The 15,948-nt window shown below is 39.2% G+C and overlaps 1 gene segment (V, D, J or C); it reads right to left on the reverse strand.

Annotated features, from left to right (window-relative positions):
* Positions 1 to 738: 738 nt before the first annotated feature.
* On the reverse strand, positions 739 to 9,132 carry LOC116583935. The segment is given in 2 exon segments: positions 739 to 1,090; positions 9,125 to 9,132. Coding segments are annotated over 2 exon segments (360 nt in total).
* Positions 9,133 to 15,948: the final 6,816 nt, after the last annotated feature.

Genomic DNA, 15,948 nt, shown 5'->3' on the forward strand with positions numbered 1-15,948 from the left:
CACACATCCTGAGCCACTGTCCTTCCCGTATTCTCTCCAAGCATTTACACCTTGCTAAGATACCTGCCCCACTATCAGCACACACGATGATGAAGTTGGTGATGGTTTTACATACTCGTGTGTGTGTGTATGTGTGTGTGTGTGTGTGTGTGTGTGATCTTCAGACTCCACTTTCACACCATGTATGGCTGAGGATTCCTCTGCTTTCCCAGACTGTCACTGTATTAATACTTTGAGCATGGTTCAAGACAGTGACCCTATTATGGGTCTTTCTTCTGTTATGTTGCATTGTCGATGACTCTGTAGCCTTATGTCCAGCATGGACATTCCTTTTAGAAAGTTTGCACTGTGAGCTGGGTGGACCTGGGATGCATACTGGGTGCTGCTGGGATTCCTGTAAAGGTTCAATTGGTGAGCACCAGAATATTTGTAATCCATTGGTACTTAGGGATGGGAACAAACAATGTAACTGACTCTGTACTTTGTGTATTTATATCTATTTTTTTTTAATTTTGTGTAGTTGTTTTCCCATTAGAACAGATTTTCTAAGTCAGAAAGTGAAGAAGTAAGCACAGAATCATGTGTCCAGAGAGGCTTCCTGAGGGGAAAGTGCTCTATGGAGATGAAGCCCCAGACGCTGGCAGGAAACCTGCTCATAAGCACCATCTACAGCTGCTCCTGGGGCTTAAAGAGAGATTTGGTGAGTGGTGTGCACCCCCTGGAGGTCCAGGTCCCCTCCTACACAGGTTTCTGTCTGGTCTCACAGTTATGTCCCCTCACTGTGTCTCTCACACAGTAATACAGGGCCATGTCCTCAGCTCTCAGGTTGTTCATCTGCAGATACAGTGTGTTTTTGCCATTGTCCCTGGAGATGGTGAATCGGCCCTTCACAGGGTCTGCATAGTTTATGCTACTTCCATTACTTTTAATTTCCCCAACCCACTGCAGCTCCTTCCCTGGAGCCTGGCAGAGACAGCTCATCCAGTAACTACTGAAGGTGAATCCAGAGGCTGCATAGGAGAGTTTCAGGGACCTCCAGGCTTCACCAGGTCTCCTCCAGACTCCACCAGCTGCATCTAACACTGGACACCTGAAGACACAATATATCTTGGTCAGGAAATTGTCACTCATTCACTGTTTTGTTCACTCAAATCCTCTTACATTCTCAATGTCTCTTGTTCCCAATAAATTGCCTTTTAATAGGGCAATAAGGAAAATGCAGCCAAGCGTAATCGCCATAGTGAGTTTTATACATTCAGTCATGATAACTGAATGGAACACACACCTGGGATTCCTGGGATTAGGGTTCCTTTCTCAGCCGCAGGGTCCAGGCTGACCTCATTTTAATCAGCAGAGGGAAGGCTGTATTTGCATGTTGTCTGACTATATAGTCAGCTGCAGATCTAGATTCAATACTATAGATGTTAAAACAAGTATGGATCATATTGTATAGATGGCATTCTGAAAAAATAAAATTCTAATCTATGAACAGAATTGTCTTTGGATTTCTGTGCAACTTTTTAAAAATATTTTGTACATTTTTTTAAAATTTATTTATTTATTTATTTATTTTTATTTTTATTTTCGCCATAACAGTATTCATTATTTTTTCACCACACCTAGTGTGCCATGCAATCCATGCCCTCTATAATACCCACCACCTGGTGGTGGATATTAAAATTTATTTTTAAAATATCCTTTCAGTGAACCCTCAGATTGTTTTTCAGAAACAGTCTCTCATGGTTCATCTCCCCCTTCCAATTTCCAGCCAACTCTCTTCTCCTCTCCATCTCCCCATGTTCTCCATGCTATTTGTTATGCTCCACAAATAAGTGAAACCATATGATGATTGACTCTCCTTGCTTTACTTATTTTACTCAGCATAATCTCTTCCTGTCCCATCTATGTTGACACAGAAGTTGAGTATTCATTCTTTCTGATGGAGGCATAACACTCCATATTATATATGGACAAGTCCTTCCTTATCCATTCGACTGCAGAAGGACATCACAGTTCTGTCCACATTTTGGTGACTGTACCATTGCTGCTATAAACATTGGGGTACAAATGGCCCTTCTTTTCACTACATATGTACCTATGGAGTAAATACCCAGTAGTGAAATGGCAGGGTCAAAACGAAGCTCTATTTCTAATTTCTTAAATAATCTCAACACCATTTTCCAAAGCAGCTGCACAAACTTGCATTACCACCAACAGTGTAAGAGGGTTCCCCTTTCTCCATATCCTCTCCTACATAAATATTTTCCTGTATTGTTCATTTTGGTCATTCTAACTGGTGTAAGGTGCCATCTAGAAGTGGTTTTGATATGAATCTCCCTGATGACTAGTGATGATGAACATTTTTTTCATGTGTCTGATAGCCATTTGTATGTCTTCATTGGAGAAGTGTCTTTTCATGTATTCTGCCCATTGATTGAAATTCTTATCTGTTTTGTGTGTCTTGAGTTTGAGGAGTTCTTTATAGATCTTAGACATCTATATAAGTTCTTTATAGATCTTGAACTTTATAGATCTTGGACTTTTGTCCATACTGTAATCTGTGAATATCTCCTCCCATTCAGTGGGTTACCTCTTTGTGTTTTTTTTTTTTTTTTTTTTACTTTCCTTTGCTGTGCAGAAGCTTTTGATCTTGATGAAGTAAAAAAAAATAATTTTCACTGTTGTTTCCTTTCCCTATGGAGACATATCTTGAAAGAAGTTGCTCTGGCTGATGTCAAGGAGTTACTGCCTATGTTCTTATTCAGGATTTTAATGGACCCCTGCCTAATATTGAGGTCTTTCATCCATTTCAAGCTTACCTTTGTGTATTGTGTAAAAGAATGATTGAATTTCATCTTCTCAATTTCACTGTCCAAATTTTCCAACACCATTTACTGAAAATACTGTCTTTTTCCGTGTATATATTTTACCTGCTTTCTTGAAGATTATTTGACAATAGAGTTGAAGTTCCATATCAGGGCTCTCTACTATGTTCCACTGGTATATGTGTCTGTTTTAAATGCAGTACCATGCTGTCTTGATGATCAGAGCTTTGTAGTAAAGCTTGAAATCAGGTAGCCTGATGCCCCTAGTTTTATTTTTGTTTTTCAACATTTCCTTAGTGATTCGGGGTCTCTACTGATTCCATACAAATTTTGGATTATTTGCTCCAGCTCTTTGAAAAATACCGGTGGAATGTTTATTGGAATGGCATTAAAAATATATGGTTCTAGGCAGTATAGACATTTTAACAATGTTTATTCTTCTGATCCAAGAGCATGGAATGGTCTTCCATCTTTTTGTGTCTTCTTCAATTTCTTTCATGAGTGTTCTGTAGTTCCTCAAGTACAGATTCTTTACCTCTTTGTTTAGGTTTATTCCTGGGTATCTTATGGTTCTTGGTGCTATAGTAAATGGAATCAATTTTCTAATTTCCCTTTCTGTATTTTCATTAATAGTGTATAAGAAAGCCACTGATTTCTGTACATTGACTTTGTATCCTGCAACATTGCTGAATTGCTGTATGAGTTCTAGTAGTTTGGGGGTGGGGTCTTTTGGGTTTTCCATATAAAGAATCATGTCATCTGCAAAGAGAGAGAGTTTTATTCTTCATTGCCAATTTGGATTTTTTTTTCTCTTTGTTGTCTGATTGCTGTTGCTAGGACTTCTAATACTATACTGAACAAGAGTGGTGAGAGTGGGCATCCTTGTCGTGTTCCTGATCTCAACTGGAAGGCTGCAAGCTTTTTCCCATTGAGGATGATATTTGCTGTGGGTCTTTCATAGATAGATTTGATGAAGTTCAAGGATGTTCCCTCTATCCCTATACTTTGAAGCATTTTAATCAGAGACGGATGGTGGATTTTGTCAAATGCTTTTTCTGCATTGATTGAAAGGACCATGTGGTTTTCTCTCTTCTCTTATTAATTTGTTCTATCACATTGATTGATTGGGAATGTTGAACCATCCTTGTAGCCCAGGGATGAATCCCACCTAGTCGTGGTGGATAATCTTTTTAATTGACATTGGATACTGTTTGCTATGATCTTGTTGAGAAGCTTAGCATCCATATTCATCAGTGAGATTGGTCTGAAATTCTCCTTTTTGGTAGGGTGTTTGCCTGGTTTGGGGATCAGGGTAATGCTGGCTTCTTAGAAAGAGTCTGGAAGTTTTACTTCTGCTTCAATTTTTTGAAACAGCTTCAGGAAAATAGGTGTTATTTCTTTGAAAATTTGATAGAATTCCCCAGGGAATCCATCAGGTCCTGGACTCTTGGTTTTTTTGGAGGTTTTTGATCACCGCTTCAATCTCGTGACTAGATATCGGTCTATTCATGTTGTTGACTTCTTCCTGGTTCAATTTTGGTAGTTTACAGTTTCCCAGGAATTCATCCATTTCATATAGGTTGCTAAGCTTATTGGCATATAACTGTTGATAATAACTTCTGATGATTGTTTCTACCTCCTTGGTGTTAGTTTTAATCTCTCCCTTTTCATTCATAATTTTATAAATTTGGGCTTTCTCTCTTTTCTTTTGGATTAGTGTGGCTAAATTTTAGAGGAAAACAAACTGCACTCTGATCTCCCTCTCAAAGAAAAGCCTCCCTCTCAGTCTGGCTGCAGAGCCCAAATAAGTTCCCCCTTGGCTGCTGGCAGAGCAGGTTCTTAGTTGCTGTCCCTGGGGACACAGGATCTTTTACTTGTACCCAAAGCCACAACAGTGCAGCTGTCTGGGCAGCTCCAGACCGCCAGAGAGTTTCCAAGCAGCAATCGCACACTGAGATTTTGCCGCTGGCCAGGGCTGGGAGTGCCTGGTCTTTCTGGGTCTAAGAGTGCCCGGCTTATGCCTACCTCTTTCAGGGGAGGCTGTGGATCACACACGGGTCTCAGGCTCTGAGAGCGGGCCGCAGGTCCGAGAGCACCAGGCTGGGCCTTTATGCACCTCTCTGGTGGGAGAGTTTGGTGCACGTGTCTTAGGCTCTGAAACCATGGCACATATCAAAGGGCGCCAGCTGAGCCTTTGTACCTCTCACAAGGGAGAATGTGGGGCACACACATCTCAGGCTGTATAGCAGGGCTTTCGTATTCTGCCATTCGTCATGGCTCCCATCCCCTCACAGGAGCTGGACCCCCGCGTTCTCTGGCGCTCTGTCGGCTTAGGGACCAAGACCTGGTTTCTCCACCACACTCTCTCTGGCTCAGCGCCAGGGGAGGCTGTCCTAGGACCGGGGACTTAAGCCCTTGGCCTAGCCACACCCATATCCACAATTTCGTCCCCCCCCATGATCCTTTGGTCTTTTGGAGTGATTTCAACCAGTATCCAAGTTAATGCTGGTCCCCAGACGCAGGGCACTCTTGCTCGTATTGGGGGTATTACTTTTCAACCTGTCGCCTCTGGTGGCTCCCTCCCTCTTTTGTTTATCTCCCAATATCAGTCCGCCATTCCCACTCCACTTTACCTGCCCACTTGCATATTCTGCCCCTGTAGAGATCCAGATGTGTGTAATTCTGATCTCAGGCTGATTTCATGGGTGATCGGAGTTCTTTGGTAGGTAATCAGCTCACTTAAGGGTACAGGTTGAAAAGGTGCCTCCTCCTACTTCCCTGCCATCTTGTTCCCCCCTCAATTTGATTTTGATTCAAATTTCCCTGAAGGCTAATGATGTTAGACATTTTTTTCATGTGTCTATTAGCCATTTGTATGTCTTCTTTTGAGAAGTGTCTATTCATGTCTTCTGTCCAGTTTTTTAACTATGTTTTGTTTTTTGGGTCTTAGGTTTGATAAGTTCTTCTTTTTTTTTTTTGGTTAACTGAAATGTGAGCTTTATTTTTTTACAAGAAAATTGTTTTTAAATTTATTTTGTTGGTAATATAGCATTGAAGTCATTTTAATTTTTTTTTCAGTGTTCCAGTATTCATTGTTTATGCACCACACACAGTGGTCCAAGCACTCCATAATACCCACCACCAGACTCACCACCCATCCTTCCACATGCATCCCCTCCGAAACCCTGTTTGTTTCTCAGATTCAAACCATGAGATACTATGGATTCTCATAAGTTCTTTATAGATCTAGGATAGCAGCGCTTTATCTGTAATGTCATTTGCAAGTATTCTCTCCCATTCTGCAGATTGCATTTTAGTTTTGCTGTTTACTTTGCTGTGCAGAAGATCTTTATTTTGATGAAATCCCAATAGGTTATTTTTGTTTTTTTTTCCCTTCCCTTTAGAAATGTGTCTTTTAAGAGCTTTTGAGACCAAGGTTGTGGAAGTTGTTACTTGTATTCTCCTCTAGGATTTTGGTAGATTTCTGTTTAACATTGAAGTCTTTTATTGGTTTTCAGTATATCATTGTGTATGGTATGAAAAAACAGTCTAGCTTCATTCTACTGTGGCTATCCAATCTTCCCAACACCATTAATTGGAAGGACTTTCTTTTCCCACTTAGACGTCCTTTCCTTATTTGTCAAAGAATAGTGGAACACAGAGGTAAGGGTCCATTTATGGGCTCTCTATTCTGTTCTTTTAATCTATGTGACTGTTTTTGTGCCAGTGTCACTGTCTTGATAATCACAGCTTTGTAATACAGCTTGGTGTCAGGCATAGTGATGCCCCCAGTTTTGGTTCTCTTTTTCAACATTCCCTTGTTGATTCTGGGTCTTCTTTGGTTCCATATACATTTTAACATTTCTATACACTAAAAATGTGACTGAAGAAAAATAAATTAATTGATTCCCTTTCAATTGTACCAAAACCCATAATATACCAGGAATAAACCTACCCAAAGAAGTAAAAGGCCTGTACACTATTAACTATGGAAGACATTAAAAAAATTGAGGAAGGCAGAGATGGGAAAACATTCCTTGCTCATGGATTGGAAGAATAAACAGGGATAAACTGTGTATCATGCTTATAGCAATCTACACATTGAATGTGATCCTTATCAAAATATCATTGACATTATCCTTTTTTTAATTATTTTTTGTATTTTCTTTTTCTTTTTTATTTTTAAAAATATATTGTATATTTTTCTATTTTCATTTAGTTTTATATTTATTTTTTTATTTACTGTGTTCTATATTCTCTTAGAGAGCAGACCAAAACAAACCCAGGATTTACTTTTTTTTTTTTAATTTTTGTGCTTTTTTCCTTTTCTGTTCTTTCATTTCCTGGAAAAAAAAAAAGGATGTTACAATTCGCTCCAGAAGAATAAACACGTTGTAAATCTCATGGTCAGAGATTAATTAATAAATATGGTGTCTGAACTAGAATTTAAAAAAAATGATTATAACTATATTAGCTGGAATTCAAAAAAGGATAGAAAACATTAGAGAAACCTTTACTATAGAGATAAATGAACTAAAATCTATGAGGCCCAAATTAGAAATACTGAAACTAAGATGCAATCCCAAGTGGAGGCCATAAAAAATGAGGATGGATGAAGGAGAGGAGTGAATGGGTGATATGGAAGATTAAATTATAGAAAACAATGACTGAAAAGCATTAGGAAACCAAGGTAATGGACAACAAATGTAGACTTAGAGTTCTTAGTGGCTTATTCAAACATAATAACATTTCTATCATGAGTCCCAAAAAATGAAGAGCAAGAAAAAGGGGGAAACGTTTATTTCATTAAATAATTGCTGAAAAGTTCCCCACTATAAGAAGGACACAGACATCATAATCCAAGTAATACAGAGAATACCCATTATACTCAACAAAAGTCCACAAATTCTAAGGCATATCATAGTTATACTTACAAAATACATACAAGAATCCTAAAAGGACCAACAGAACAAAAGTGCTTAACCTCATGGCAATCAGTTTAACACAAGTCTTCAATGTGATGATCAGGATCAAATCCCACAGGATCATCACATCGACTTCATAAGGAAGACTTGAAAAAACAGCATCCTTAAAGTTACGCCATCCCTAGGAAACCAAGAGTCCCTTGAACCAAGGATCTCCCTCCGTGTGTCCACTGTGTTTTCTTCACAGAGTCCTAGAATAGACAGCAGGATAGTCCTATCTGTAGGAGGGAACATGTGATAAATCCATAATCAAGTCCTTGAACCTCACTGAAGGAAACTATCAAGTAATATTCAGAGTAAATGTAGCAGGAAAACACCAGAGCACATATGCTTGGGCTCATGTGCCACTGTCTTAGTCTGTCCTGACTGCTGTAACAATGGACACAGATAGGTGGTTTTAAAGATCAGACACACATGGGCCACCAGGATGACTCAGTCTTTAGACGTTTGCCTTTGGTTCAGGTTATGATTCCAGAGTCCTGGGGTCAAGCTCTGCATTGGGATTTCTGCCTAGTGGGAAGAATGGTTTTCCCTCTCCCACTCCCCCTACTTGTGTTCCCTCTCTCTCTGTCTCTCTCCCTGTCAAATAAATAAATAAACTATTTTTAAATAGGATGTTTAGGTTTATTCCAATGGGTTTATCCAAATGGATTTATTCTAATGGGTTTATCAAATGGATGTCTAGGTTTATTCTTAGGGGTTTTGGTGCTATTGTAAATAGAATTGATTCTGCAATTTCCCTTTTTACAGTTTCATTGTTAGTGTATGAGAAAGCAACTGATTTCGGTGCATTTATTTTATATCCTGACAAACTACTTAATTGCTGTATGAATTCTAGTAATTTGGGGGTGGAGTATTTTGAATGTTCCATATCAGGTATCATGTCATTTGCAAAGAGAGTTTGAATTCTTCTTTGCCAATTTGAATACCTTTTATTTATTTATTTTTTGTTGTTATAGCCTGATTGCTGTTGCTAAGACTTCTAGTACAATGTTGGACAATAGTAGCAAGAGTGAGCATCCTTGTCTTGTTCCTGATATTAGTGGGAAGGCTGTCAGCATACCCCCATTGAAAATGATATTCGCTGTGCTTTTTTCAAAAATTTATTCTAAGAAGTTGAGGAATGTTCTCTGTATCCTTATACTCTGAAGAGTATTAATCAGGAAAAGATGCATTTTTCAAATGCTTTTTCAGCATCAGTTTCTGCATCAAAAGAACAGTGTGGTTCTTTTCACTTCTCTTAATAATTTATTCTATCACATTGATTGATTTGCAAATATTGAACCACCTTTGCATTCCAGAGATAAATCCTACCTGGCCATGGTGGATAAATTTTATAATTTCCTGTTGAATCCTATTAGCTAGGATCTTGTTGAGAATCTTGGCATCCATATTCATGAGGGATATTGGTCGGAAATTACCATTGTTTTTAAATTTTTTAAAATTATTTTATAAACATATAATATATTTTTATCCCCAGAGGTACAGGTCTGTGAATAGTCAGGTTTACACACTTCACAGCACTCACCATAGCACATACCCTCCTCAATGTCCATAACCCCATCCCCCTTCACCCAACCCCCTCCTCCAAGCAACCCTCAGTTTGTTTTGTGAGATTAAGAGTCCCTTATGGTTTGTCTCGCTCCCAATCCCATCTTGTTTTATTTATTCTTCTCCTACCCCCTTAACTCCAGCTTGTTGCATCTCCACTTCCTCATATCAGGGAGATCATATGATAGTTGTCTTTCTCTGACTGACTTATTTTGCTAAGCATGATACCCTCTAGTTCCATCCATGTCATTGCAAATGGCAAGATTTCATTTCTTTTGATGGCTGCATAGTATTCCATTGTGTATATATACCACATCTTCTTGATCCATTCATCTGTTGATGGACATCTAGGTTCTTTCCATAGTTTGGCTATTGTGGACATTGCTGCTATAAACATTCGGGTGCACGTGCCCCTTTGGATCACTACGTTTGTATCTTTAGGGTAAATACCCAGTAGTACAATTGCTGTGTCGTAGGGTAGTTCTATTTTCAACATTTTGAGGAACCTCCATGCTGTTTTCCAGAGTGGTTGCACCACCTTGCATTCCCACCAACAGTGTAGGAGGGTTCCCCTTTCTCCGCATCCTCGCCAGCATCTGTCATTTCCTGACTTGTTGATTTTAGCCATTCTGACTGGTGTGAGGTGATATCTCATTGTGGTTTTGATTTGTATTTCCCTGATGCCGAGTGATATGGAGCACTTTTTCATGTGTCTGTTGGCCATCTGGATGTCTTCTTTGCAGAAATGTCTGTTCATGTCCTCTGCCCATTTCTTGATTGGATTATTTGTTCTTTGGGTGTTGAGTTTGCTAAGTTCTTTATAGATTCTGGACACTAGTCCTTTATCTGATATGTCGTTTGCAAATATCTTCTCCCATTCTGTCAGTTGTCTTTTGATTTTGTTAACTGTTTCCTTTGCTGTGCAAAAGCTTTTGATCTTGATGAAATCCCAATAGTTCATTTTTGCCCTTGCTTCCCTTGCCTTTGGCATTGTTCCTAGGAAGATGTTGCTGCGGCTGAGGTCGAAGAGGTTGCTGCCTGTGTTCTCCTCAAGGATTTTGATGGATTCCTTTCGCACATTGAGGTCCTTCATCCATTTTGAGTCTATTTTTGTGTGTGGTGTAAGGAAATGGTCCAATTTCATTTTTCTGCATGTGGCTGTCCAATTTTCCCAGCACCATTTATTGAAGAGGCTGTCTTTTTTCCATTGGACAGTCTTTCCTGCTTTGTCGAAGATTAGTTGACCATAGAGTTGAGGGTCTATTTCTGGGCTCTCTATTCTGTTCCATTGATCTATGTGTCTGTTTTTGTGCCAGTACCATGCTGTCTTGATGATGACAGCTTTGTAATAGAGCTCGAAGTCCGGAATTGTGATGCCACCAAAGTTGGCTTTCTTTTTCAATATCCCTTTGGCTATTCGAGGTCTGTTCTGGTTCCATATAAATTTTAGAATTATGTGTTCCATTTCTTTGAAAAAGATGGATGGTACTTTGATAGGAATTGCATTAAATGTGTAGATTGCTTTAGGTAGCATAGACATTTTCACAATATTTATTCTTCCAATCCAGGAGCATGGAACATTTTTCCATTTCTTTGTGTCTTCCTCAATTTCTTTCATGAGTACTTTATAGTTTTCTGAGTATAGACTCTGTGCCTTTTTGGTTAGGTTTATTCCTAGGTATCTTATGGTTTGGGGTGCAATTGTAAATGGGATTGACTCCTTAATTTCTCTTTCTTCTGTCTTGCTGTTGGTGTAGAGAAATGCAACTGATTTCTGTGCGTTGATTTTATATCCTGACACTTTACTGAATTCCTGTATAAGTTCTAGCAGTTTTGGAGTGGAGTCTTTTGGGTTTTCCACATATAGTATCATATCATCTGCGAAGAGTGATAATTTGACTTCTTCTTTGCCGTTTTGGATGCCTTTAATTTCCTTTTGTTGTCTGATTGCTGAGGCTAGGACCTCTAGTACTATGTTGAATAGCAGTGGTGATAATGGACATCCCTGCCGTGTTCCTGACCTTAGCGGAAAAGCTTTCAGTTTTTCTCCATTGAGAATGATATGTCCGGTGGGTTTTTCTTAGATGGCTTTGATGATATTGAGGTATGTGTCCTCTATCCCTACACTTTGAAGAGTTTTAATTAGGAAGGGATGCTGTACTTTGTCAAATGCTTTTTCAGCATCTATTGAGAGTATCATATGGTTCTTGTTCTTTCTTTTATTGATGTGTTGTATCACATTGACTGATTTGTGGATGTTGAACCAACCTTGCAGCCCTGGAATAAATCCCACTTGGTCATGGGGAATAATCCTTTTAATGTACTGTTGGATCCTATTGGCTAGTATTTTGGTGAGAATTTTCGCATCTATGTTCATCAAGGATATTGGTCTGTAGTTCTCTTTTTTGATGGGATCCTTGTCTGGTTTTGGGATCAAGGTGATGTTGACCTCATAAATGCATTTGGAAGTTTTCCTTCTTTTCTATTTTTAGGAACTGTTTCAGGAGAATGGGAATTAGTTTTTTAAATGTTTGGTAGAATTCCTCCGGCAAGCCGTCTGACCCTGGGCTTTTTGTTGTTGTTGTTGTTTGGAGATCTTTGATGACTATTTCAATCTCCTTACTGGTTATGGGTCTGTTCAGTCTTTCTATTTCTTCCTGGCTCAGTTGTGGTAGTTTATATGTCTCTAGGAAGGCATCCGTTTCTTCCAGATTGTCAAATTTGTTGGCGTAGAGTTGCTCATAGTATGTTCTTATAATTGTCTGTATTTCTTCAGTGTTAGTTGTGATCTCTCCCCTTTCATTCATGATTTTATTTATTTGGGTCCTTTCTCTTTTCTTTTTGATAAGTTTGGCCAGGGGTTTATCAATTTTATTAATTCTTTCAAAGAACCAGCTCCTAGTTTTGTTGATTTGTTCTATTGTTTTTTTTTGTTTTGTTTTGTTTTTTGTTTTTTGGTTTCTATTTTATTGATTTCTGCTCTGATCTTTAGGATTTCTCTTCTCCTGCTGTATTTAAGTTTCTTTCTTATTCTTTCTTCAGCTCCTTTAGGTATAGGGTTAGATTGTGTACCTGAGACCTTTCTTGTTTCTTGAGAAAGGCTTGTACCGCTATATATTTTCCACTCAGTACTGCCTTTGTTGTGTCCCACAGATTTTGAATCATGTGTTTTCACTATCCTTTTTTTACATGAATTTTTTCAATTCTTCTTTAATTTTCTGGTTTACCCATTCATTATTTAGAAGGATGCTGTTTAATCTCCATATATATGTTTTTTTTTCCCCTAAATTTCCTCTTGTGATTGAATTCTAGCTTCAGAGCATTGTGGTCTGAAAAGGTAGAGGGAATGATCCCAATCTTTTGATACCAGTTCAGATCTGATTTAAGTCACAGATGTGATCTATTCAGGAGAATGTTCCATGTGCTCTAGAGAAGAATGTGTATTCTGTTGCTTTGGAATGAAATGTTCTGAATATATCATGATGTCCATCTGGTCCAGTGTGTTATTGAAGGCCTTTATTTCCTTGTTGATCTTTTGCTTGGATGATCTGTCCATTTCAGTGAGTAAAGTCCCCTACTATTATTGTATTTATTTTTAATTTTTTTTTATCTTCAGCATAACAGTATTCATTATTTTTGCACCACACCCAGTGCTCCATGCTATCCGTGCCCTCTATAAGACCCACGACTTGATACCCCAACCTCCCACCCCCAACCCTTCAAAACCCTTAGATTGTTTTTCAGAGTACATAGTCTTTCATGGTTCACCTCCCCTTCCAATTACCCCCAACTCCCTTATCCTATCTAACTCCCCACGTCCTCCATGCTTTTTGTGATGCTCCACAAATAAGTGAAACCATATGATAATTGACTCTCTCTGCTTGACTTATTTCACTCAGCATAATCTCTTCCAATCCTGTCCATGTTGTTACAAAAGTTGGGTATTCGTCCTTTCTGATGGAGGCATAATACTCCATAGTGTATATGGACCACATCTTCCTTATCCATTCGTCCATTGAAGGGCATCTTGGTTCTTTCCACAGATTGGCGACCGTAGCCATTGCTGCTATAAACATTGGGGTACAGATGGCCCTTCTTTTCACGACATCTGTATCTTTGGGGTAAATACCCAGTAGTGCAATGGCAGGGTCATAGGAAAGTTCTATTTTTAATTTCTTGCAGTATCTCCACACTGTTCTCCAAAGAGGCTGCACACATTGCATTCCCACCAACAGTGGAAGAGGGTTCCCCTTTCTCCACATCCCGTCCAACACATGTTGTTTGCTGTCGTGCCTATTTTGGCCATTCTAACTGGTGTAAGGTGGTATCTCAATGTGGTTTTAATTTGATTCTCCCTGATGGCTAGTGATGAAAATTTTTTCATGTGTCTGATAGCCATTTTTATGTCTTCATTGGAAACGTGTCTGTTCATATCTTCTGCCCATTTTTTGATATGATTATCTGTTTTCTGTGTGTTGAGTTTGAGTAGTTCATTATAGATCCTGGATATCAACCTTATATCTGTACTGTCATTTGCAAATATCTCCCCCCATTCTGCGAATTGCCTCTTTGTTTTCTTGACTGTTTCCTTTGCTGTGCAGAAGCTTTTGAATTTGATCAAGTTTCAAATGTTTATTTTCGCTTTTGTTTCCTTTGCCTTTGGAGACATATCTTGAAAGAAGTGTCTGTGGCTGATATCAAAGAGATTACTGCCTATGTTCTCCTCTAGGGTTCTGATGGATTCCTGTCTCACATTGAGGTCTTTTATCCATTTTGAGTTTATCTTTATGTATGGTGTAAGACAATGGTCGAGTTCCATTCTTATCCATATAGCTGTCCAGTTTTCCTAGCACCATTTATTGAAGAGACTGTCTTTTTTCCACTGTATATTTTTTCCCGTTTTATCGAAGATTATTTGACCATAGAGTTGAGGGTCCATATTTGAGCTTTGTACTCTGTTCCACTGGTCTATGTGTCTATTTTTATGCCGGTACCATGTTGTCTTGATGTTCACAGCTTTGTAGTAAAGCTTGAAATCAGGTAGCATGATGCCCCCGGTGTTATTTTTGTTTTTCAACATTTCCTTAGCTATTTGGGGTCTCTTCTGATTCCATAAAAATTTTTGGATTATTTGCTCCAGCTCTTTGAAGAATACCAGTGGAATTTTGATTGGAATGGTATTAAAAGTATAGATTGATGTAGGCAATATAGACATTTTAACAATGTTTATTTTTCCGACCCAAGGGCATGGAATGCTCTTCCACCTTTTTGTGTCTTCTTCAATTGCTTTCAGAAGTGTTCTGTAGTTCCTCAAGTACAGATCCTTTACTCTTTGGTTAGGTTTATTCCCAGGTATCTTATGGTTCTTGGTGCTATAGTAAATGAAATCGATTCTCTAATTTCCCTTTCTGTATTTTCATTGTTAGTGTATAAGAAAGCCACTGTACATTGACTTTGTATCCTGCCTCATTGCTGAATTGTTGTATGAGTTTATAGTAGTTAGGGGGTGGAGTCTTGAGTTTTCCATATGAAGAATCATGTTATTTGCAAAGAGAGAGAGTTTGACTTCTTCATTACCAATTTGGATACCTTTTATTTGTCTTTGTTGTCTGATTGCTGTTTCTAGAACTTCTAATACTATGTTGAACAAGCCTGGTGAGAGTGGGCATCCTTGTCATGTTTCTGATCTCAGCGGGAGGCTGCAAGCTTTTTCCCATTGAGGATGATATTGATTTTCTGCTTCAATGATCTGTCTATTTCTGAGAGAGGCGTGTTAAGATCTCCAATGATTTGCATATTCCTATCAATATGACTCTTTATCTTGAGTAACAGATTTCTTATGTAATTGGCTGCTCCCATATTGGGGGCATAGATATTTACATTTGTTAGATTATCTTGGTGGATAATCCCTTTAAGAATGATGTAGTGTGGGGGGAGACAAGATGGAGGGGAAGTAGGAGGATTCACCCTTTTACCTGCACCCTAAAGTGAGCTGATTACCTTCCAAAAATCTCCAATCACCTATGAAATCAGCCTGAGATCAGAATTATACATGTCTGGATCTCTACTGGAGCAGAAGACACCAGTGGGCAGGTAAAGCAGAGTGGAAAGTCGGACTGATATTGGAAGATAAACAAAAGGGGGAGGGAGCCACCAAAAGCAACCCATTGGAAAGTAATATCCCAATACGAGAGTGCCCTGTGCCTGGGTACCAGCATTAACTCAAGAGTCTAGTAGAAAGCACTCAAAAAGAGCAAAGGATCACTGGGGGGAAATTGCAGGAATCGGGGTGTTAGGGTCAGGGCTTAAGTCCCCAGACCCAGGACAGCCACCCCTAGTGCAGAGCCAGAGAGAGTGTGGCAGAGAAACCAGGTCTTGGTCCCTGAACCACCAGGGAGCCTGAGAGCACATGGCGCCTGGCTCCCGTGAGGGGCTGGGAGCCTTGACAGCCAACAGAAGCACAGCCTTGTTGCAGTCCCCACATGAGTGCCCTGTCATGCCATCAGAGTCTGAGTTGTGACTCACACTCTCCCCTGAGAGAGGTGCACACAGGCGCCAGTCTGGTGCTCCCAGACCAGAAAGACCAG

The sequence above is a fragment of the Mustela erminea genome, chromosome Y, assembly GCF_009829155.1.
Source record: "Mustela erminea isolate mMusErm1 chromosome Y, mMusErm1.Pri, whole genome shotgun sequence".
NCBI classification, from domain to species: domain Eukaryota; kingdom Metazoa; phylum Chordata; class Mammalia; order Carnivora; family Mustelidae; genus Mustela; species Mustela erminea.